Consider the following 24,771-nt stretch of genomic DNA (forward strand, 5'->3'; position numbering starts at 1 on the left):
TTCATGGCATTTGTTTATAAAGCCCGTCAGACTTCATTTTGTAAAAATCTTTACAAGATTTTCTGAAAGCAACACAAAAGTTCAAACATGACCCAGCAAAGGGAGAACATGGAGAAACCTTTTTTTTTTTTTTTTCCTTTTTTTTTTCAAACAAAAGGCCACAATGTTTTAAAGTAAACAAAGAAAATGACAGAGGAAGAAAAGCAACTTTGGGTTGAAGAATACTGCATTGAGAAAATAAGTATCAAAAATGAGAACGCTTTCCTCGAACTGTAAATCCACAGACGTATCAACGACAGAATATAAGTTGTGTTTGAAATCCTGAAATCAGCTCTTAGCTCAATACCATGTAAGTCCATCTCTAGATTGTACAATGCTCTCCTGCTTGAAATTAAAACACCTTGTACATTAAAGAAAAGTTGGAAAGAGGAGCTGAGGTGGTGCTTTTTGAGGAGGCCTGGGGAACAAATGGCAGCTTTCAGACTCTCTAGATTGGGGAGAACATTTCTGGAGAAATAATATAAGCCATTTGAATCCCCAGATCTGGAAAAATACAAGAACACAAGTTTGGCTCATTGGAGACAGGCAATGTGGATCAATGGATCAAAACCTTAACTAAGTCAGTTCCACCAATGTTTGAAGATTAGTTTGAAACTAATTCTGAATTGAAAAACTTGACTTGCGGGTTCAGGTTCCAGAAATATATCATCAGATTTTAACCCTAAGGCAAGCAGACACTATGTGATTCAGCTAACTAATATTTTATATTCTATTTTTTTTCTCCTGGTGATAGGAATAGCATAATGGCAAGGTCTCATGATGGTTGTAATATATAAATGCATTTCTAACAGGAGGGAGGAGCTTGTTCAGGAAGGTTAAGTGGAAAAAGTATTTATCTGATGCGTATTTGTGGGTACATGTGTGGGTGCAGATATGCAAGTAGATATTAACTCCTATATAAGGACAAGTGTATATAGAGGTAGATATACTCTTTTTGGAGGTGAATGGAAATGTACCTGAAGTCTGAGTTATGGCCCATTCTTCTACTCCGTCTTCATAGATATGCATACGTATAAAATGAATGTAAAAATAAATACCTCAGTTGTTTCTATATTCTTTGATGTGGTCCTTTCCAAAAAAGGAGGTTTATGTTGAGCTCAATTTGGGTTTTCAAATACTTATTTTAACTTATTATATTGTAAAAGCCCACAACTTCAACATTAAGGCTTTTATCAGTCATGTGTTTTCTAATCAGGTCTTACAAATATTTCCTTTTCTAAATGAATGGGAGAGCACTGCCCCAGAAAAAAACCCATCATTACAGTTAGCGTTTATTTAATCAATGGTCTGACACTATGAAAATACATTAATTCACTTTCTTGCTGAGAGACCAACACCACTCTAATGTGTAGGAAACACCGAAGACACCAAAAATCAGCCTTTTCTTAATATTTAAATTATAATAATATTTAAAAATGACAGTCACTGATTATTTTATATTTATTTTATTATTTTATATTTATGATTATTTTACTAAATTAGCGCACAAACCTGCACCTTTCCATCACTTTATGGAGCTGTATTAGCTTTATGTAGCTGTTTGTTAAGCTACAGAGAGCTAATTTCAGCAATAAAGTTTTAAGACCCAACATCAGACTGACTAGTTAGTAGATAGCTGGTGAAAACATTGGTGCATTCAGCTGCTAAAGAGCCAGATGTTTACCTCTTTAACTGCAGAATACTGTAAATGAGTGACAAGGGTCACTTGTTGCTAATTTTATTTTCAAATAAAATATAAGTGTTGCTATAACTTATTTTTGCTGCCCCCAAGTGGTCCAAAAATAAATGAATAAATAAAATGAAATTTAAGAAAGACACAAAATAAAGTTAGTTATTGCAAGTTTTAGATGGTGCCTTTTAGCTGTTTCCCCCCCGTTTGCATGTTTATGTATTTTAACTAACTAACATAAGAGTGGTTGGGATCCCTTCATTTAATTGACTTTCAGTGTAAAAATTGTTGCGCTGTTCTTTTAACTGTGTTTTTGTTGTTGTTTTTTGGACTGTTCACCATAATTGACATATTCCTCAAGTTTGCTTCATTTTATTTATTATCATCATCACCTCGTATCTATTGTGGCAGGAAAGGACAAAAACTATTTAGCCCTGATACTTCTACATTTAAACATTAGGTTAAGTGCATCAAAAATGGTTAAAATGTCAAAGGTGTTACAATCATCCCTAAAATGAGCAGTACCATCTGATAGCTTTGTGTGTGTGTGTGTGTGTACTGTATATGTGTGAACTGACAATCATCTGAAAAAGAAGGGGAGGGGCTTACGGCATGGTAAAATTCCTCGTGACATATCATTTGGTGAGAAAGAAGATGCAGTATAAAACACGGCTCAGCCTCTTTTTGGGACACTGAATCACAGAAAGTTTTCACATGATTTTTCCACATCTTCATTGTACATTAAATCACAATACTCTTGCAAACAGATAGAAAAAAGGAAATGAGAGTTTGTTTTTTTCTCTGTCTGTACAGGTATCCGTTTTAGAGTTGGGTCATGAGGAGTGTTTGCAGATTTTAAGGCAGAGACACCAGCTGTCGAGTTGTCCGTGCTTTGACGTGTTATGTGCGCAGCGAGGGGGAACATAGAGGATACAGTGGAGAGAGGGAGGGAGAGAGAGCCAGTGCTTGCAGGTGTTGGTCCCTGCTCGGCTTGGAGCTGGAGGCGGACGCTGGGTCAAGGCACTGGATGAGAACGGCCCCCCCGTCCCTGGGGTCCTGAAGTGGCCCTGAGGGACTCGTTGTGCTGCCTGACTGTCACTACGGCCGAAACGCTTTCACCTGCTGCTCTGGCTCCGACTTTTCTGAAAAGCAAGGCACCACAGCATAACGGATAATCAGCATTTTTTACAATAAAACGTGACATATGATGCAGACGAACAAGGCCGACCTATATTATATCTTCCTGGTCATAAATGTAGAGCATGCTGTATGATGGACTGATGAAAGGGACACTCTCTGTTGAAATCAATGACATGATTACATGTCTTGGTCACTGATTTTGCCCCATTGTCCGTCATGCCGTCTTTGTGAAGCCGCTGAAAAAGCCACCCTGAATCAGAGCATATTGTGGCGATGCTGGTGAAGAAAAAAATAAGACAAAAATAAAATAAAAAGGCCCTAACAGGAAAAAAAAGGCCTTTCACTGACATGAAAAGGAACCGACTTCTTGTTGGTTGATAAAACAGCCTTATCCTCCTGTGCCGTGTGTGGTTCCATTTGGCTGCGTTACATCTAATGGAGCTTTTCAGTTCCTTAGTCCCTTTCTAGCAGATGCATTCACTTTTACATCCATTCAGCGGCCGATCTCTTCTTTCAGGACAAAGCGCAGAATGTGTGACGTTCGCTAAAGGTGAAAAACAGTGTGTCCCCTCGTCTCTGTCTCACTGTCCATCTCCAGCAGTATCTCTTTCATTCACACACACTCACACACATGCAAGGAAAGGTACAAGGCTGTTAAACAGTGTTTGTGTTCGGGGAGTATGGACCGATGTGTACAACTTCACTTTACTTTTGCTTAACCTGATGACTGGAAAGTGTGAAGGAGGAGGTGAGTAGAGTTTCACAGCAGTACACTAGTACACACCCTCCACATCTGGGATCATTACAACAAAAAGTTGTTTTTTTCATTTAAATAACAATAATCATTGAAAATGTGTGTTTATGTTTTTGGTCATGGCTGAAAATAAATATGGGGGCACAATCCCCTCCTCAGTCCTCTTATTTAACTGTAATACTCAATGAAAGACATATAATGGACATGTAATAAACTATTATTATTTCATAAACACTGAATTACAGCCTCACAACAGCTCATTGCAATGCATATTTAGATCTAGAGGAAGGTTTGGCAAAGTTTGAATCATATTTTCCAAACTGTTTACTACATTTCATTATTTTCTGTTCACACATATTTTTCTGTTTGTGTTTATTTAATTTATTTCTCTGAAGGGAGCCTGTTACCTTTCATTGGAGGCGCTGGAAGCTTTCTCCGTTGGTGCCGTGATGAATCCAGAGTCTCAGGCTGTAAACAGAAATCTTTGTGTTATTTACTTCACTTTTTAGTAATTCAAAAATCATTATTACATATGCTGCTTCATGCTCTTATTTCCTTGAGTGTGAATGGTCTTTTGTGTGAAAAAGAAACTTAAAGGGCGGTGGGATACCTTGACCTTTGGCTTGCACTTGGAGAAACGATTGCAGACAACCACGTTCAACCCAGCTGTTTTCAGAGCTGATATCCTGGCTTCAATGTTTGATATCTTAAGAGAAGAAAAAGTGTAAATTGAACAAAAATGACCCAATACAGATCTAATCTTGGCTCCCATATCACGTGTGTGTGCTCCTTCTGTAGTACCTGTAGTTCAGACTGCTGGACCTGAGCCGCTGCTGTGGCCACCTGGTCTTCCAGGAAAGACAGCTCTGTGTCAGTGGTACCACTGCTGATGCTGCGGGCACACTGCTCTAGGTCGCCCAGCGCCCCCTCTAGGCCGTACACTGCACCAGCAGCCAGATACACCTGCAGGAAGAAGAGACACCTAGACTTTTAGTTCCCATTAAGATTGATTCGCCACATCCTTTTTACTGCTCAGTGGGAATCCATGGATTAAAAACATTGAACTCACATTCTCCTCCATCTTGGTCAGCCTCTGGTCCAGCCTGCGGGTCTCTGAGCTGCTGGAGATGGGAGAAGCGCTCATGGACTCGGTCGGCGTGTAGCTCTCACCTCCGGCTTCGCCTATCAGCTCCTCTGTCGCATTCAAAACCTTCAGCACCTCTGTAGTGATGCTGCAGAGGGAGGCTGCCGAGTACTTCTGCTTCATTTACAGAACACACACACACACGCACACAGTAGAAATGTCAGTTCTCTACGTGGTAACTCCTGAAGAGACCTCTGTACTGTACATAACATCTGTAAACACCACATTAATGACAAAACAAGGGTTTGATGTAGATATAAAATCATAATGAGGAAGGGGGATGCAACAAAATGCAATTATGCCATCATAATGTTGGGGCATTATTAAATCATTAGGGTAGGATTAGGAAGAAACATCTCAAACTGAGGAGCAGCAAACAAACTTAAAGTACCTTTACCACTCAAAACTCAACCCTGTGTACTCAAGCTGCAAAGTGTAAAATAACACTGTGCGGGTGACACACACATATCATTGTCACACCTTCTCTGTTGTTTATTCAGTTGTTTTGTGAACACACACATCTGCACATGCTTGACCTGGAAGACAAATCAGAAGGTGCTGGAAGTGAAAAAAAGAGAGGGAAGCAAACGAGATTCAAGGTGGAGGAATTATGGACATTTTGTTTTTCGGGCTTTGAACAGTTACTGTATAAGCTGCAGTGGACAGAACATTTCTCTTTACTTTTCTGCCCATTTGAAAGGGAGATTGATCTCAAACAATAGAAATAGGAATTATGGTGTTCAATCAATTCAATTTTGAGATGAAATCCCAATGTATGTTCATTACAGGCAACGGCCAGAAACATTAGAACATACTGATAAAAATAATCTGTTTTGACCTTTTGTTTAAAAAACAGAGTCAGTCCAAAAGTTGTTAAATGTCACAGTCTCAATTAATTAATTTGGGAAAATGCCTTTGACAGACAAATTAAAAAAAACATGTTAGTCATTGTGTTTAATGCTGGTCAGTGTTATGATCAGCTGGACTGTCTTGCTCATCTAAATCCAAGATAGTTTCCACATTCAGGGCTGTTTATGTCAAAGTATAACTCAGTGGTTGATATGTCTTGTAAAGAAAGTTGCTGTTTTTTTTCTTAATAGATAAAAACTATGATCAAGAGAGGGAAAATGCAGTAAAGAGACACAGATCTAATTAAATAATGAATGTCTCAGTGGCTGAAGCTTTAATCAGTGAGAATCAGAGGTGTATTGATCCCTCTCAGACACAGTCTGTTTAAGATGGTGACTGGAGAGACAAGTAGGGATGAGTAACAGATGAGGGGCATTGCTTTGGTGAGGACACAAGACACAGAATGAGGTGAGAGATGAGAGGCTGCGGACAAACCCTCTGATGTTTCCATCAGTCAGTGATCATGTGACGTATCGAGTTGGCTGATGGAGAAATGGATGTTTGGTTGCTACCGATGTTAAAAGACAACTAGACAATTCTAGTGTTACTCTAAAGCAGAAATATCTTTCAAGTATAAAAACATGAGGAAATAAGTATGACAACCGACAGTAGGGACAGACTTGGAAACTTTAAATGGGGAGTATCAGAATCAGAATCAGAATGCCTTTATTGTCATTATACTACTGTATAACGAAATTTTAAGCCCTCCCCCCCTTCAGTGCAAACAAGCATGCTATAAAAATACAATATAAAAACACTTTCAATAATATAAAAATAAATAGATAAAAATAAATTATATGCACAGTATATAGCACAGCGAGTAGGCTACAGACAGAGACAGAGATGTAAGGAAGGAGGGCACACTTGGAAAATAATAAGTTTTAAAAAAGTGTTCAGTGAAAACTGACAACATAGCCTACACTAAATGAATGTTTGTATTAGGATTTTGCATCTTTGTCATTATTTACAACCACATTGCTTTGCTTTTTCCCTCTGGAAGTGAGTGGAGCAGTTTCTTCACATCACTGGTATTAATCAGAATTCTGTATTTGAGCTATGAGACAGTGATGCCACACCTCTGTGGATTTGTAGGCAGAAAGCAGTGAACATCCAAAGGACTCACAATTATGACATTAAAATAAATGGATAAATGTAGTGCAATATACGCAGTGGTTTTAGACACTGCTATTGAATAAACACATTGATTGATTTAACAGGAATTTGTTTCCAACAATCCTGCTTTTATTTAAACTGTGTTGTGTGTAACAAAAGGAGCTTTTATTCTGAAACGTTTTAACCTTTTTTAGGCTCATTTACACTGGGTAGCAATTTAAAGAGTCCAGTTCAGATGGACTTTATTATTTAACTTGTGTGGCTACAAGGCAAACCAGTGAGATGCCTGCTGTCCTGTGATGTACAGCTGCTAATAGCTAAGCTGCTGAGATGTAGGAGCTTTAGTCGGCCTCCAGGTCTGCTGCCTCTGGAGCCCGGTGGTAAGATAGTCTTGTTTCGACAGAGATTTGTTCTGTTTCGTCTCCCTCTCCAGCCCGGGAGAACTCGCTGACCTTCTCTTCCTGACAGGCAATATGCTGCTCAGCATCCTGTGGTCCGTCCAACACCTCATTTACACGTTCACAGTCCTTCACAGCCTGATAGATTTAGACTAAAGGTCATTGTTGTCTTTTGTCTGCTCATTTCTCTTTGCTGTACAGCACAAGAAGTGTTAGCATGGCTGCAGACTCACACCCATATCTACGCAAATGATGAGAAAATCTCAGCTCGCCTAAATGTATGAATCAGAATCGGTGTATATGATGAAAAAAAAAAGCTTCATTCTCATCAATCAGCCGTCCTGGCAAATTTCAAAAAACAGCAGAAATAGCTCCCACTCAATGTGTCATACACATTGTAAAAGAAAACCATTACGCACAGGAGCTCTTAATGACTCTGACTAATGACCAGTGTCGACCCACACACACAAATATAATAACACAGGTGGTGAGCTCACATATGTGTGTGTGTGTGTGTGTATTTTTTACGTCTCTTAGCTTTAGTCTGTGTGGGTGGAGGCTTAAAGTCATGAATGGAGAGGATTTACTATATCAACACTGCACCACTGCTTGTAAACCAGGGGATCAGAGATTTTACACCATGTACCTGATGAAGTGAGGGCATTGTCTGAGATTTTGGATCAGCATCACAGCTACGCTCCAATTCCACAATACACACTAGCAACATGTCCTACTGTAGCCTACATGCCACTTGAAAAAGGAAATAGCGCAATGTGTGTGCACAACCAGACACCGATCGAGCTGCAACTGTTGAACACCACAGCAAATTCACACTCACAAAGAAACAAAAGCAGAAGCCTCATTATTTCCTTATTTCATTTGTCCATTTGGACAGTAACATACATCAGCAGCACACGGTTGCCACAGCAGCACACAGAGTAGTGTGAATAGTAACATATTTTTCTATACATCTGTGACGCTTTATGTGATATTACTAGATGCTATTTGTGACGGCACACTAGAATTTGTGCATTCTGACATCTTGAGGCTTTTATTAATGGGGAAATTTGCAGTTCTTCTCTCTGTTAACTACCTTCCTGTGTGATTCATGCAAAGCTGTGACTCTAGAAAATAGACCCTGCCATTTCACTTTAAGGAGCATTCTTGGTGTGATGTCACACCATCTACACTATTTGCATAAAGAAACACAAACATGTAACACCACCACACAACGTGAGACATATACAACCACTGCACAACCAGTATGCCTATGCACTGAAGTGAGAAGTTAATACAATACAGTGCATGATGGGAGAAGGGATGTCTTATCTGAGGATGTGGAAGATGTGTGCATGCATACATGCTGAATATGTGTGTGTGAGGTGTGGTGGGAATTTCATTAAGTTGTTTCCAGCAAACAGTACTGGGTACTTGTAGGTTTACTCTCAGATAGTGTAGCCGGGGGAAAACCCACAGTAATCCAATGTGGGCCCCACACAGGAACCACATGCCCTTCGCCCACTGGGGCCTCCATGTTGACCCCACATGGTTTGCTTGGTTGTACTAAAGCATCCTGCACATCACAGCACAGGATGCTTTTGCTCAGTCAATATCTCACCTGCTGTAAGAGAGAGGAGAGCAACTGAAGCCTCTGCTGTTGCTCCGAGTCGCTCTGTCCCTCCTGACCCACACACACACACGCACATATATCCACACAGAGACACGCAGGCCAGCAAAAAAAAGAAGAGAAGCACAGAGAGGGAAACACAGATGAGGACAGCAGTGATTGTCACACAAATATATGGAGAAAGTGAGAAGACGAAGAGAGTGAAATAAGACAGAAAGAGACGATCAGAAGGCAGACGGACAGATAGACAGTACAGATCTAGCAGAGCAGACACAAGACAAGCACAGGACACCGATCAAATGTGTATTATACTTTCTTTAAATCTCTTTACCTGGTTATCTGACAGCACCCCCTCCTGGGATGAAGGTGTAACAGCAGGTGAGCTTGTGCTTGAGCCAGTCCTCCTTCCTCCTGCTCCTTTCTGCGCTGCTTCCTTCTCCACATCTCTTTTATGCTGCCTCTTACTTTGTCTGTTTGGCTCTCTTTTGTCTCCTCTCGTTTGTTCCTGCTCATTGATTTTCTCTTCCAAACTTTCCACGGCTTTCTCTAACCTCCTCTCCCGCGCTCTTCCTTCCTCTCTCACAGAGGCACTCTTCATTAGTCTCTCACTTCTTTTCATCTCTTGTCCGTTCACTTGTTCCACCGTTTCACTTGCTTTCTCTCTCAATCTGTCACTTGCTCTCTGCCTTTCTCTTTCCGTGTCTTTCAGCCTCGTCTTCTCTCTCTGTCTGTCACTTTCTTTATCTGTCTGTTTGTCCACGGGCCACATAGTGCACTCCTCTTCAGATGAGCTGCAGTCTTTGCTGTTGGCACGGTTGACCAGCTGGCTCAGTCTGGATCGTAGCTCCTCTTCCAGAGGGTCCGCGGGCCCTGAGCTGCTGGCCGTGTGCTGGGACTCTGGAGCTAGAGGGTGGGACTGGGGGGGGCTGAGGAACGCTGAATTCAGGGCCACCGTGTCCAAGTCTTCTGGCTCTGGTGTCATGGCATCTAATTTGAAAGCGTCTGGTGCAGCTGTGGCCACGGTCATAGACTCTGGTACTGTCTGTTCCTCGCTTAAACCTCTCTTCAGCAGGGCGTTGAGCAGAAAACCGCTGTTCTCCTTGAATTGAAAGAGATACAAGAAGAATACAGATAAAGAAAATAAAATAACAGTAAAATATCTACAAGAGAATACACTTAAAAAGGCTAAAAAAAACCCCAAAAACTAAAGACTTGAGATTTGTTGAAGAGATTATGCCTGATTAAGCCTGCAAACGTTATTTGCTGCCTCCCACTGGTAAAACAATATTTAACCATCACTCATTTTTTCTTCTCTGGCACCGTTTAAAGTCAAACATTCTTTATAATGATCTATATTTGTGATAATTTACCTGCACTATGGGGTAGATTGTAGACTGTGTGTGGCTCTGGGCTGCAGGCCTGCTCTGCTCTGTTGACGACTCTCTCTTGCTTTTCCTGCGTCGCCGTGACCTCCTGACGGGGTCGCTCTGCCTCTCCTCCGCCTCGCTGCTGTCTCCCATCACCTAGGGAACAGCGGTGGAAAGAAGTGAGTACATTTTCTCAAGAGCTGTACTTAAGCAAACATATGAACTTGTCATAGTGATGTTACAATACGTATTGCTCCGTATTGCTCGCAACATTTCATATAGAAATATTTTACCCTTTGTTGACGTTTACTAATGATGTTGTATTTGCATTTGAATAACCGCCATGGACTCAAAGATGATCTCGGTTATTTTATAAAAAGAGCAAAGATTAGAAAAAAACATAATGTATCATGAACGCAAAGTTGTGTAGCACAGTTTTGCTTTTTCTCTTCTCTTGCTTCATTAATAATCTCACGGTCACTATCTCGTGCACCAAACTTTCCATAAAGTAGCTAAAACCATCTTTTCACAGCTAACTAAATCTGTTACTTATGCATTAAGATCTAATAATGTCACACACAATAATCCACTACATCACTTACAGGGGCCATTTTTAAGCAGTATGCGTATTTCACTTGAAGTAAATGCTAATAATAGTTATTCACAAAAAGAGGTTGTGCTTCAACAAAAAGGCTCATTCAAATCAGAGTGCTGAACCAAAGACTTAATATTAATCAAAAAGTTAGCAAAAAATTGTAGCACATCTTAATTAATACATGTGAGGACAAAATACTCACATTTCACATGATTTATTCTGGCTCACATCGTGCAAAAACACTCTCTGATGAAGGCTGCATAGCCAAAACGCATCAGCGTGTTTTTGCATGATGTGTGATTTTTTTTTTGCAAACTTTTTGAGTTATTTACTATTATTTGTATAGACTGAAGAAAAAATAGGATGTGGATTCTTCTTGCACTGTTGACTGTTGAAGCCTTCGTCCACATTAGACTTTGTCAAATGGAAAGTACATTTAAAGACAAATCACCTTGGGGTTAAAGTTTACATCCAGTGCCTCTGAATGGAGCGGGTACGGAGAGCAGTTCTGGTGGAGGTGTTGGTGGTACAGGGGCTGGTGCTGGGGAGGATGCAGGTGCGTTTCCAGTGGTCCTTTCTTCCTCAACAGGTTATGGGGTGTTTTGCGAGGACATGCGGACAACACAGACGAAGCCTCTGAGTCTGAGTTAAGAGTCTCTGTGTTGGTGTACTGGCCAGAGGATGGCGAGGTAATGGGCAGGTGCTGGGTGTACGTCCACTCCGGGTCGTGCTGCGAGTCCGTGTAGTAAGTCTCGTCGGACAGTTTGCGCCGGAACTGTCTCAACGCCGCGCCCCAGCCGCCGTCGTTGTCCTCGTCCGAGTCGGATCCCATCTCGTCGTAGGCCGAGACGACGCCCGACTCCTTTTCCAACACACTGTACACCAGGCTCTTCCTCTTGGTCAGCAGACTGGGCCGAGACAGCTGAGAACTGTGCAGGGCGATCCAGTTACCGTCTGGGCTCTGGAGCACTGAAGACGCACCTGGATGCACATGAGCAGACAGGAGCAGAAAGTGTTACAGTGCGTTTCCACTCGGATCTCTAACAAGAGCCTTTAGGGATGCAAACGTTTGAGTAACAGGCTGAGTTGGTTATATTTTCAAGGGCTAATGACAGTTGAATACGGTACATTACAGAGAGATGGTAGATGTGATCCAACCACAAAGGGATAAATGAATCAAAATGTTGCATCAATCTTCATTCCAGGTCTGAACATACATGAAATAAATAATGAATGCATCTGTTTCTGCACATCTGTAATGGTTTATCTTATATGTCATGTCTTATAGATATTGTAAGTGAATACAGAATATTATTCTCCCATGTCTGAGTCTATTATGAGGCATTATAAGTGACATTTTGAGGAATGAGTTCACCTAGAAGGGGAAATCAAAAGAAAATCTGTTTGGCCTTGGTGATATTTACTGGAGTTGTCCAGGCGATCGACGCTCTTCCAGCTGGGTAGAGACGTGGCCTTGGCCTCCCTCTTCAGAGAAGCGTACTCCTGCAGACTGCCACCTGCTCCGGCGCCCTCCTCTTCTGGACCTTTGTCTGGGGAGTCGTCACTGGTGAGGGAGAATGCCGATCGAGAGCGCTGCAACACACACATCAGATCAAACTGTTGGAGTGAAAGGTGCATTTACATTTATTAATTTGGCAGGAGATTGTATTCAGTATGTCAAATAGATGTATCACAGTTGTTGAAGATAATTTGTATGCACTGCAAAAACTCAAAATCTTTCCAAGAATATTTGTCTTATTTCTTGTCAAAATGTCTCGTTTCTAGTCAAAACTAATCTCTTTTCATTTAAAATGAGACGTGTCACCTAAAAAATAACTTGTTTTTAGATATTTTCACTTGTTTCAAACTAATTACTTGAAATAAGTAGAAAAATCTGCCAGTGAAAGCAGGTTTTTTGTGCTTGTAATAAGAAAGAAAAACTTGCCCCACTATCAGAATTTTCTACTTATTTCAAATGAAAATATGCTTGAAAGAAGTTAAAAAAAAAGTGTCTAAAAACAAGCTGCTTTTTAATGTGATGAGTCTTATTTTAAGTATAATGAGATTGTTTTGACTAGAAATAAGACAAATATTCTTGAGTTTTTGCAGTGTGGATGTAAAGGAAAACACTTGAACTGTGACTGTGAGTCGATATTTTCATCAGCAGGTGGCGCTAGTAAACAACTAAACAACAAGCAAGAAAGGGGATGCTCAACAACTCTCTCCCCGTGTGTGTGTGTGTGTGTGTGTGTGTGTGTAACTGTGTATGTGAGACAGAGTCTGTGCCTGTGGCATTATCATCAGGATGCTGCACTGAAAATGAGAATTGAAATATGGAGGATTAAGACGTCATGAAGATGCATAAACTCATACAAACACTGAAGGTGAGCAGTCAGTGTATATGAAGAAAGGATGATAAAAAACCAACATTACAGTATGCGTCATTATGATTAAAATAAGGTACAGTACAGATTTGAGCGTGCCTGCTTTGCGTCTCATCGAGTGTGTTTGTAGAGCGCTGAAGAACAGAGCCCGTCCCATGGCGGGCCGAGCGGTGGAAGAGAGGATCCCTCCGAATTTCACAGGACTTTGATCTTCGCTGAATGAAACAGCAGGAAACAGAACGGAGAGGCCCGGGGAGCGCAGCTTTGATGCCTCTCTCACACGGGACGATGACAAATCTCTACGAGTCCCTGCTGACTAGTAGTGTGAACCACTGTCAGGTGTGTGTGTGTGTGTGTACTGCTAATTCAAGTGTATACACTGTACTATGTATCTCTACATGAACTGTATCTTGTGACGTATCATTGTATGAGAACTGTCTTCTTTGCTTTTTCGAGGTATGAAATTCTAGGTCCAAATCACATTTGTAACACTTTTCATGCTTTGCTTTGCCAAATTAAAAGGAAAATAAACTGTAACATTCTTCAAAACAGTGGAAAATGCTCTATTAGCCATACACCTTTGGGTCTACTCTGCTGCCTCGCAGTGTGTTATTACTCCTCACAGAGACACAATTTCTCTGCCAAGTGCAAACAATGGTCCACATTCGTTTAAATGCTTTTTAATGTGCATCTGGCTCTAATAGAAACTCACTCACTTTAGAGAATATCCTAATCCAGGAACTATTATATCTTTTCACAAAGGAATAATTAGAAGTGAAACGGACTCATGACCACAGGTTTTTCACTGTGGTGAAAATCCGACTAAATACGATGCTCAGTGGGACCACATCAACGCAGCGGCTGGTGCTACCGAGGAGTGAAAGTCATTTTCTGCCAACCCCCGGCATTCCTGTGTTTTTTTAAACCTGGCAAACACACTAGGACAATGACTGGTCCACCCAGAGGAAGACATACCAAAAACACAGACAGAGAACATTATACTGAAGTATATGTACTGTGAAATGAAGTGAGGAATGTACAGCAGCTGCTTGTACTGTACACTAGGAAAAACAAACCACCCTTCTTTTAAACACATGCCGCGCAATCGAAGCGCAAATCCTTCTGGTCAACACCCACTAACGGCAGTTTTTGGTTCGACCTCACATCGCATTGGTTTCCATTTGTTTTGTGTCAGCTGAGTTTGTACAGTTTGAGCGACAGTATGGACTGACCCAGAGGGAGTTGGGGATCTTGGGGGGGTCCTGTGGTCCTTGTGAAGAAGTGTGAGGTTGAGATGGAGAGGGCAGTTCACTGGGCTGAATCAGGGACTGAGGCTGAGGCCAGACAAAGTCATACTCTGTCTGCATCTCTGAACGCTTCCTCCTCTGGATGATCTGAGGAGAAAAGACAGGAAGAAGGTGGAATAAGACAAAGAAGTGAGAGAGCTGTGCTGTATGAGAGCATATAGTAAAGCTTTATTTAAATAATAAATTCTAACTGTAAAATGAAAATACAATTCCCTAACGGTATTTTACATTTATTCATGAATAATTTGTTATAATGAAACTCTAAAACCATTAATTCAGTTTTCATTTGAATTTTCATGTGATATTATGCGGCAACAACGTTCAAGATAAAAATACAGTTTTCATTTCAAAGACTTAATGTCCAGCAAAAGTTAATTAAAATGGAAACGCAATCAAACAACGGCAAACTGCAACTTTGTCTCCACTTATGCAGGGGATGCAAATGAGGCGATATGATTAGAATTAAAACAGTGAATTTTAATGTACTTGTATGCAGATTCCCACAGACTAAAATATCATTTTCAAAGACTGTCTGCCCTCCTCTCAAATAACGTGCTGTAATCTCAATTTCAAAAGCACTTTCAAAAGAGCTTAAGCTGTCTGTGTTCGTGAGCCACGTCTCCTCTAAAAAGGTAACATCAATGCAAATGCTTTTGTTAAACATCACAGCGGTCCACTGATCTGTCAGTCAGACAGTCGAGGTGAAGAGATTGGACCTAGCTCCACTTTCCTGTGAGCGTTTACATCTGAATAATAAGGTTAATGAGACTCTGTGCTTTCATACAAAAGTGGGAAAGTAAACATTCAGAAATAAAACTCTTCTTACTCAACCTACTTTTTGTACAATGGTTGTTGCAAGTTCCTCTATGAGCTCTTCTTTGTGGTCCCGTAGATACCGAGCCTCATTCTGCTTCTCCTACACACACACACACACACACACACACACGCACACACAAATATATTCAGTTCAAAGCGACTGTGAATTACCAAGAGAGGGTCTGTGCAGACGTCTTAGCCAAAAACCATGACTGCATCCCGCTGATACTGACACCGACAGAGAGGAGAAGTAAGAGGCTATGGCAGAGGCGGTGGGGATAGAAAAAAAGAGGAATGAAACGCTAAGAGGAAATAAAGCAAAGAAAAGAGAGAAATGGAGAGAGAGAAGAGAGAGAGAGAGAAGATGAACAGAGGGATTCTCACCAAGCTGTCACCGAACTCCTCAGCTTTAGCGATGGCCTCTTCTATAGCCTCTTCAGCGACACGCAGGGCGACTGTGAGAGTCTCTGCCATACTGTGACCTAATATCACACACACACACACATAAATATCTGTGTAACATAGACCTCCTTTAATTACATAACACACACAAGCTGTGTCTTTTACCCACATTGAACCATGGAGAAGAAAGATGGGTTCCTACACACTGTCAATGAATAGTAGATGAATTCAACATTAAACTTTGCACAGACATTCAGAGCTCCCTGAGGGCGAATCCTAATGACTTAACAAATTCATAATGATCTGACTCTAATGCCATCATGAATTTGACAATTTTTTTTTTTTTTTTTAAAGGAAATGACTCATGGGCTGCTGTGTATGTATTGCCATGAACCTTGGTACAGATATACATGTTTCTATCAGGATGAATGGTGAATGATTTGTTTTTGGCCTGCTAATTCAGCCCACTCTCCAACATGGCCGCCAATTGTTGCAGCAGCAGCAGAGAAAAACAACTCTTGAAGGCAATTAAGGTACTTGAGGCAGCAAAACGAAGCAATTAATGATGCTAAGAACATCACAGCCCAAAACAACACAAGAAAAACTTTGAAAATATACCTAGAGCCGAGCTGTTTACGTGGAGCGGCTCAAATGACTCATTACAGCCTCAAAGAAGTGCTCACTAATGACAGGAAGTAACCTGAGTCCAGACTTGTTTCAAGTTGAGAGGAGAGCGGTGGAGGAGGGAGCCAACAGCAGCAGTGTGGTGAGTATGATGCCTGATGAAAGTCTATAAGCGTTTCCAATAAAACTGAAGGCCGACTGTGCAGGTACATGAACCTTTTTCATTTTCTTTATGCATCTGTTCAGCAGCTGTGCATTACAGCGCTTCATTTGACCTGCACTTAAATCAAAATGCAAATTTCACAGAAGTTTTACACCATCGGCTGAAAATATGGTCCATTTAGACAAAGCACACAAAGCACTCGCACACATAGTGTTTGTTTGTGGGCTTCTCAAGAGCTGCCATTATCTAAATGGCAGATCTTGATCACTGCATAAACAGCACATAGGTAATTACTACCTAATAAATGAAAGTAGCTTTATCATGAGATTGTGGCTGTTTAAATATTTAGTTGCATACTGAGGTGTGAGTGTGTAAATGTGTTTGTGTAAATAGCACAAGCATGTGTGTCCAGAAGTGTTGTGTGTGGTGTGTAGGAGGCTACAATTTTGCATATGTGTGCATTTGTGAGAAATCCTGTCGGTGGTCTTATGTACTCTTTGGATTTATGCTTGTGCATTTAGGTGTGAATTTTAATGTGTGTGCAGTTTAATGCTGAAAATACGACTATGTTGGCGTGTTAGCAATTAATGTCAGTGTTGTGTTGCACCGATTAGATTCTCCCCCACACTCATGCCCCCTTTAGAGAACAGTCTCTATTTGTTAAGGCAACAATTAATGAACAATAAAGATAAGAGCTCTGGCTTTTACGAAAATGGCGAAGAAAAAAAAATCAGTATAGCAAAACAAAGGGCAAGACAGAGCTGTAAAGTGGAAAAGATGATATCCACTATACTATAATTGCATTATTTGTATATTGTAGCTGAAGTAACCCATCTAATGCTGCACCATCATCACTGGATGTCTCACCTTCACTCTGTTTGTAGAAGGCGGAGTCACTGCCGCAGACGCTGCCATCGTTGTCGTTGCCAGTGCTTCCTTCGTGAACACTGCTTTCTGAAAGATGAAGAGAAATGACACACTCAAACTGACGCCTGTCACAGGGTTGCAAATATTCTCCTCATATCACACCATATAATAACGTAGCTGCAAACATTTCTCTGCACTGTTGCCACATTAAAAGTAGGTTACACCGCACACAATGCCACTAAACCCTCTTTTTGTACTGGTGTCGACTGTATTCCCAACTCCATTTTGTCATCTTGTCAAGTGTATTATTTTGTTTCTTGTATCTGGTGCTGTTCCCTTTTGTACATACAAAGAAAATAAAAATAAAAAACACAAAGTGACACTTGAAAGGAAAATCCTTCGCTATTCATCATCATCTGAACATCTGATAATTCCCTTTTCAAACAAATCTCATCCAGGCACTTTAAACAGGGATATTCTCAGCAAGTAGAAGCATCACCATGTTGTGTATTTTTTTGTGTGTTTTATCCATAGCTCATTTAGGCCAAGTCTCTTGTGAGTTCCTGCTATATTTGTGCGAGTATCTCTTTCAAACAAAACCCCACAATCTAAACTCTACAGTAACAGCAAAGGGACATTCATGGGAACCAAAATAGGAAGTTAGTGATTATAATTTTTTAGACATGTCTACTTTAAGAGAAGTGGGTGGAGAGAGTAAACAGTGAAAGCCCAGAGAAGGTGTAGTGGTTACAACATCCCTGCCTTCAAAACCACAGATTCCCTTGGTGGCCCATTAACTCCTGTTAGATATCTCTCCTGCGGTTCTCTGTGTATCACGGCCTTCTCATCACTCCGCCTGTAGAATTGAGGGGAGTGTATTTGGACAGACAGCTCAGGAGAGGGGACCGTTAGACCACAAAGGTAGAGAATGGGAGTAAGTCCACAGGGTGACCATGCTCCAGAGACACTTCCACTTACATCCCCTCCTCTGGTCACAGCCCAATACTCATTGTCAAAACACAGATCCTCCACACACACACAACACAAGAGCACCTTGGCTTTAGTTCCACCTCTGCTCCTCAGTTTAGCTCATTTCCATCCACTAACCAGAGCCAAAACAAAACCAAACCCAGACCCAGGACTCGTTCCAGCGCTTCAGCCTCCGCTGCTGACAAAACACAAACACAACCAAACCGTGTGACTTGACTTCCATCCCTTGGCCCGCCTCTTTGCCTCCACCATTAATCTACTCTTGCAAGCGTCCCTGTTTCCTCCAGGACAGGCTGCAGTATAGTCACCGTCTGAAATGAGGAAGAGAAGCTCGAAAGCTCCCGGTGGTTTTGGTTTGGTTGTGTGAGTCAGACTTCAAGCAGCCGCAGTCACTCACTGATCTCCGCCATAGGTAACTGTGACACAGCCAAGAACAGAGCCACCGCTATTACGCAGTCATCACTCTTCCACACACACCGCACTGTTTCTGCTGGATGGAGACTTGGTATTTCTCCTGAGTGTAAACACATATTTTTTTTTGTGCAAATAAAAGCAATACTTTTAAAGCTTTTTTTTCAGAGAAGGTTTAATAGGTTCAGCCCATAAAAATACAAAGCCAAGAAAACAAATACATCAAAACCAAAGACGCTGACAGCTTCTTCTGTTTTCCCATGACAGCGGCAGGGATACAGTCAGCTGTCAGATACTGTGTTACAGCCTCGCTGAAAGATGAGCTGCTGTTTGTCAGAGCTCTGTGACATTTCCTTGTGGAACCTGTGCACCAGCAATCACAGACTCTTACATTACTCTGCCTTGACATGCAGCGACATGCTGTAACTCAACCAGAAAAAACAGAGACGATCTTCGCCACAACTAACTGCAACGGGGCCACAGCTGCCTTTACAGTAGCAGCACCTCGCTTCGCACAGCATGAAGGTGTGCGAGTGGAGTGTGTGTGTCTCCATTTAGAGGCCCAGTCCTCCCAGTCGCAGCATGGTGTAACAAGTCCCCAAACCATTACACGCTCCACCTGTGCTTCACTCCCAGGGTTGTCTCATTCTGAGTGAAGCAGCGTTCAACAGAGCTGTACTGTTCTCGCTTGGTTAGAGGTGAATAATAGTTTCTGGCAGTGTGGAAGGGGACAATAGGTGGGGAAATTACCTGCAGCAGCTCAGGACAATGTCGACAGAGAAAGGACCGCTGTCAGAGAAAGTGAGCCGCCTCGCAACAATCACACACAGATGCAGGTATGGCAATGCCCACACACTGGGACCGTGATATACATAGTAGTATATAGAGTATAAAACTCTCCTTACATACCGATGTCAACATGTGTCACAATAGAGACTGTATATATAACAGGGCCATCTGTGAGAGATATAAAAGAACAAGCCATCAGTGTCCCCTGTCAGTCATATGGATACAGCCTGCAGCATGTGTATGTTTATCCTTGACAAGCAAGGAAATTTATCCATCCATCCATCCATCCATCCATCCATCCATCCATCCATCCATCCATCCATCCATCCATCCATCCATCCATCCATCCATCCATCCATCCATCCATCCATCCATCCGATAGGGCGAAGCTGGTCTCACCCTGGTCAGGTCTGCAGTCTGCACAGGACTGTGTACAACTGTCTGAACATTAGTTTGTTAGTCCCCTCGTCAGTTTTACACTTTCTTCTCACTGAACCTTATTAACAGCAGGGCTGGCTGACTGACTGACTGACTGACTGACTGACTGAGTGATGGTATTTCCACCTCTAGGCAAATACGGCAAATACGATACTGTCATTAAATGAATCACTATTAACAACATATGCAGTGGAAAAAACTAAATATAAGAAACAGAGAGAGAGAAGTCATCTGTAAGGCTTTCAACTAACCGCTATATCAAAAAAGAGCGAGTCAGACATGAAGACCTGCCTCGATAAAATGTCTGTTACAACTTAGAGTGGAAACAAATAACTATTGTGAGCTGTGAGAGACATGTGGGTTTTTCTCAAGTAGCTCACATCAACCAGTGTTTGTCATTAATACCAGTGGCTGGGTTTTGGGTCTGGCCGGTGGCCCTTCGTTGCTTGGCGTTATGTGTGTCTTTCTCTCTCTCTTGAATTTTCCAGTCTCCCTCTCACCTCAACTGAAATAATGCAAAAGCCTGAAAAATTAAAAGTGAGTGATTGTCAGCGTCATTGTTTTGGTTTGTTGTTCTTTCCATCCATTCCTGCTGTTCATCCATGAGTCATATGACAAGGCAGCTACGATTCAATGACGAGTGAGACAGACAGAATGATGCATTTGTCGTTAGCTGGTCCTGAATGGCTCCGCTGTCATTACAGAGGTGATGGGAAGTGTGAGTGTGTGTGTGTGTGTGTGTGTGTGTGTCTGTTACAGTACATTCGTCCTCTCATACAACTTCCACATTTTCTAACCGTGACCATCGTCTCACCTTTGTTCCACACCACTTGCCGTTCTGCCACTCAGGGGAATGAAGGATGATATCGCTCGATATCACCATAGTAACCCAGAGAGAACGACAGAGATGGCCTGCATCTATGAGGTTGCCTGAGTGAAAGTGTGTGTGTGTCTGTGTGTCTGTGTGTTAGTGTGTCTGGGGGAGTGGGAGAACTACATTACCTTTCTGTTAAAATGTTTGTATTGGGATGACTCTTCCTTGTTATTATCACAACAACATCACTTTCCAGATGTTTTGATAGTCACTGAAGAACTGATCGAGACATTTTTTTTCGAACTAAGTATAAAGTAACACTAATCAATATCCTCCTGAATCGCTGCATGTGTTAAGGTCATTTGGTGCTGTAGGACAGTGAAGTATAGCGTGAGTTCCTTTGCTCACTCATGACCTAAATTCTGCAGTATATGGGTTTCCCTGGATGGCGGTACTCTCCTACTATGTTGTTTGATAGACAGATGGTCCATCCAATCATCTCCCAAGTATTTTTTGGAAAGCAAAACAGTTTCCAACAAAGCCTTCCCAGATGGTTCTCTACAACAAACCATCTGGAGTGTAAGGTTATCTTTGTCCTCTCAAAGCTCTAACATCTCACACCACTCCAAAGCTCCACTAGATAAATGAAAGCATAGCTGAACTGAATAGTTTGAAGGGACCATTTAATGTAATAGAAAGTTCAAAAAGAAACTTTTTCTTTTTCTTTGCAATAAGGGGAATGAAGCTGAGTGTAACAAAGAAGATGTCATAGAGAGAGAGAGAGAATGTTTGGAGAGGCAGAGGAAACAAAAGAAAGAGTGAAAGCGTATAAATAAATGAGTCAGTAAAGCTCTGGTTCCTGAAGTGCCAGCAGCAGCAGCAGCAGCAGCAGCAGCAGCAGCAGCAGCAGCAGCAGCAGCAGCAGGAGGAGGAGGAGGAGGATGGAGGATGGAGAGTCCAGACGGTTTCCTTTCAATTACAATGAAGCATCTGGCAGCACATGCAGCCTCATAAACAACATCCTCAGAACAACGGCTGAACCGACAGGATGTCTGTTTACATCTCAACCTGCTAGGAAATAGTGGAAAGTAAAAACAAACGTGCACCTGATTCATTTGTCTCTGATGTTCTGATTAATTTTTTTCTCGCCTTTTGTGGAGACGATGCCAATTTATTTTAACATGCCATAAAAATAAACCAAGGAAGATGTAAATAGACAAAACAGCAATCTTTCAAAATTATGAATATATGACCCAAATTACTGACCATGCACAAGGTGTGTGTAGGATTCAGAAATGTAAGTTTGCGAGTGTGTGTGTAGAAATTAATTAGTCCCACAGCAAACATTGGCCTTTAAAGTTCAAACAATGGAGGTGGAATGTGAAATGAAGCAGCACAATCTCTCCAATAATTAGCAATAGGTTTTTAGTGTTTCATTTTACATTTCCAGGCCACTGTACCTGACTTAAAAGGAGCCTTTTGCTTGGGTTGATCCTTCTGGTGCATGATGAACATGGGCAAGAACAATGCAGAAAGAAACCGACCAAGAAAATGTCCTGTAGCAGTAGAAAAATGCTCACAATGCAGTCAGACGGGAAGAAAATGCCGTCCACATACAAACCACTGCATGAAAACCATGTTGGCTGGTGGAAACTACACCATCTATTTTGTTTCCACCAGTAAGAAATGAGTGCAGGATGTAACTTTACAGTGCAAATAAATGAATTAATGTCAAGTAGAGCAAAGGCCACATTATTTACTGTTAAATTAATCCCTATGTGTCGTTTGTATAGAATCTCATAAAGCTCTGAATGCCCAAAATGCCCCTTTTGCTTACATCTCTTTGTACTATGTGTGCATTGGTGCCATGCACACAAATGGAGTTAGTTGCATTCTTGACACCAATGTGGTCTGAACCCTGTGGTTGTTTGCTTTTTGACAGCGGCGGCTCCGGGCCTCTGTTTAACATTCTGCCCTCCGATCCCTCCAGACAGAGCACTGTACTCTGAGTCACCAAGCCTTCAGCTTAAAGGACTCAGACGACAGAAATGATTGCAAAAGTGACAATACAGCCAGAGAGTGTCTGAAATACTTGTGCCACAGTACAGTAGGTTTATCTTTCAATGTGCTATCGAAAAAGCTCTAAGTGAGAACAAATCTCTTTGAGACCAAGTGCAATGGGTTTTCATGTTTCTGTTGCGTCCGCTTTGCTTTTTTTGGCAGAAGAGAGCAGAAGCAGAACCAAGGTCACTGTTTGCATTGTCCTGGCACCAACTCACTACATTAGTCACATCTAACCTTCTGCGCTGTAGTTTAGCGTTGAAGGCTGAGACAGCTTTTGGCTAAGCAGCCACATATTGGACAGAAATGGATCACACCAGAACAGCAGACAATACTCACTTCACTTGGCAAATGTAATTCCACTTTTTGTTGTTATAGTCATCGGTTTGCTTTGCCCAGCGGCTCTTAAAAAAAAAAAGTTCCTACAGCTAGAAAAATGTAAATGAATTGGAGATTCATTATCTGACCTTGGCTGCTCTGCGTGTGCAGCATAGTAGAGAAGCCGGATTTTGGGAACACACCTACGGTAGGCAGTCAGTGGAGGGCTAACCTTAAATAATGAATAATGAGCCCACTCATACAGAGGCAGCTTCTCAGTTTGTTTGTTTTTTTCCTGTGTTTCATCTTATATCCCAATCATCACCAAGATCCACTCAAGTGATAAATGAGCCGCCAACAATCTCACAACTAATTTTTGAGCCAAAATTACTTGTTAATTCTGGGGTACAATTATTATTTCCCAATACTGTGAAGGATTGAATGTATTTATATCCATCCATCAGCTATAATGCTTATCCATGCAGTGCTGCAGGACGGCTGACATTGGGCGAAGGCAGGTTACACCCTGGACTGATCACCAATCTATCACAACCCATCACATCTATCACAGCCTTACACATACACTTATACGTTCAACATTCACACCTATGCAGATTACCCGCATCTTTGGACTGTGGGAGAACATGCAAGCTCCACACAGAAAGGCCGCAGGGGTTCCAGTCCAGGGCCCAGTTCTTTCTTGATGTGCAGCATCAGTGCTAAACACTGCACCACTGTGCCACCCACCCCCACATGTGTTTATTTCTAGCAATCTGCCTTACCGACTAATTTTCTACCATCCTCTAATTTAGTGCAGCTCTACATGTGTGGTTGTACAGACACAGAAACACAAGCATCAACACAAACTAAACCCACTGAGCACAAACACAAACACACACGGAGCACATACCATTAAAAAGAGAGAATTTAAGTCTTTTTGTTGCATTGGACACAGACAAATAATACTGTTTTTCTGAAACCTGTCTTACCAGGTTATAAAGTGCACCTTTGCAATGCAGTCTTTCAGTATAGGGGTATTAATTCCAGTCTTTCAGTATAGTGTGGACACACACATTCACAAAGACGTGGACCCTCCCTTCATCACTTTACTGAAAAGGCTGCAGCAGCCAAAGAAAGCTTCAAAACACACTTCAGTTGTGTGCCGTGCTGCTTCTGCTCTCTCAATTTTCTTGCCAGAGAGTGGAATATTTGAAGGTCATGATATGTTTGAACATTTCCAGAGTCACCGTTATCTCGCTGTGTTAGGTAGGAAGCCTCCCACAGACATTTGGAGGGATGTGACAGCAATCACAAAGGCCAGGAAAAAAAGTGGGACAACAGTAATCCCCCGTTTGAAATGAATAAGATTTAAGTGTCAAAAAAATCCATAATTCCTGCGTTTGATACTTAATAACAAACTCATCACATTGCATTTCATGGCAAATTCTATGATGCTATGCCATTAAACCAGAGTAGATAGGCAGCTCTAAAGTGATGTCTAAAAAATTATACCTTGATAGAAATTCTGAATGAATATAAGTCTCTATAAATATATACGTATTAGCTCCTGCACCAATACCCAGTTATCAAGGGGAAATAAACATAATACCC

The 24,771-nt window shown here is 41.5% G+C and overlaps 1 protein-coding gene across 5 annotated transcripts in view; it reads right to left on the reverse strand.

Annotated features, from left to right (window-relative positions):
• Window positions 1–1,963: 1,963 nt before the first annotated feature.
• The window catches only part of myripb (myosin VIIA and Rab interacting protein b), a 102,722-nt gene continuing 79,914 nt past the window's right edge, over window positions 1,964–24,771 (reverse strand). Inside the window, exons 5-18 of one of the 5 annotated variants that reach the window (XM_085762662.1) lie at window positions 17,340–17,426; window positions 15,668–15,765; window positions 15,303–15,383; window positions 14,393–14,554; window positions 12,201–12,369; window positions 11,228–11,757; window positions 10,185–10,337; window positions 9,146–9,910; window positions 8,806–8,868; window positions 4,693–4,884; window positions 4,425–4,586; window positions 4,234–4,329; window positions 4,031–4,091; window positions 1,964–2,871 (exon numbers count right to left, since the gene is read on the reverse strand). In XM_085762662.1, coding sequence (XP_085618788.1) covers window positions 2,828–2,871; window positions 4,031–4,091; window positions 4,234–4,329; window positions 4,425–4,586; window positions 4,693–4,884; window positions 8,806–8,868; window positions 9,146–9,910; window positions 10,185–10,337; window positions 11,228–11,757; window positions 12,201–12,369; window positions 14,393–14,554; window positions 15,303–15,383; window positions 15,668–15,765; window positions 17,340–17,426 — 2,663 coding nt within the window. In that variant the 3' untranslated portion in view covers window positions 1,964–2,827. Of the gene's footprint in view, window positions 2,872–4,030; window positions 4,092–4,233; window positions 4,330–4,424; window positions 4,587–4,692; window positions 4,885–8,805; window positions 8,869–9,145; window positions 9,914–10,184; window positions 10,338–11,227; window positions 11,758–12,200; window positions 12,370–14,392; window positions 14,555–15,302; window positions 15,384–15,667; window positions 15,766–17,339; window positions 17,427–24,771 lie in introns of all 5 variants that reach the window. The other 4 variants (XM_085762661.1, XM_085762660.1, XM_085762664.1 and 1 more) reach the window with 4 other exon arrangements.

This window comes from Trachurus japonicus, chromosome 20, assembly GCF_045865225.1.
Source record: "Trachurus japonicus isolate A0001 chromosome 20, Traja_1.0".
NCBI lineage: Eukaryota > Metazoa > Chordata > Actinopteri > Carangiformes > Carangidae > Trachurus > Trachurus japonicus.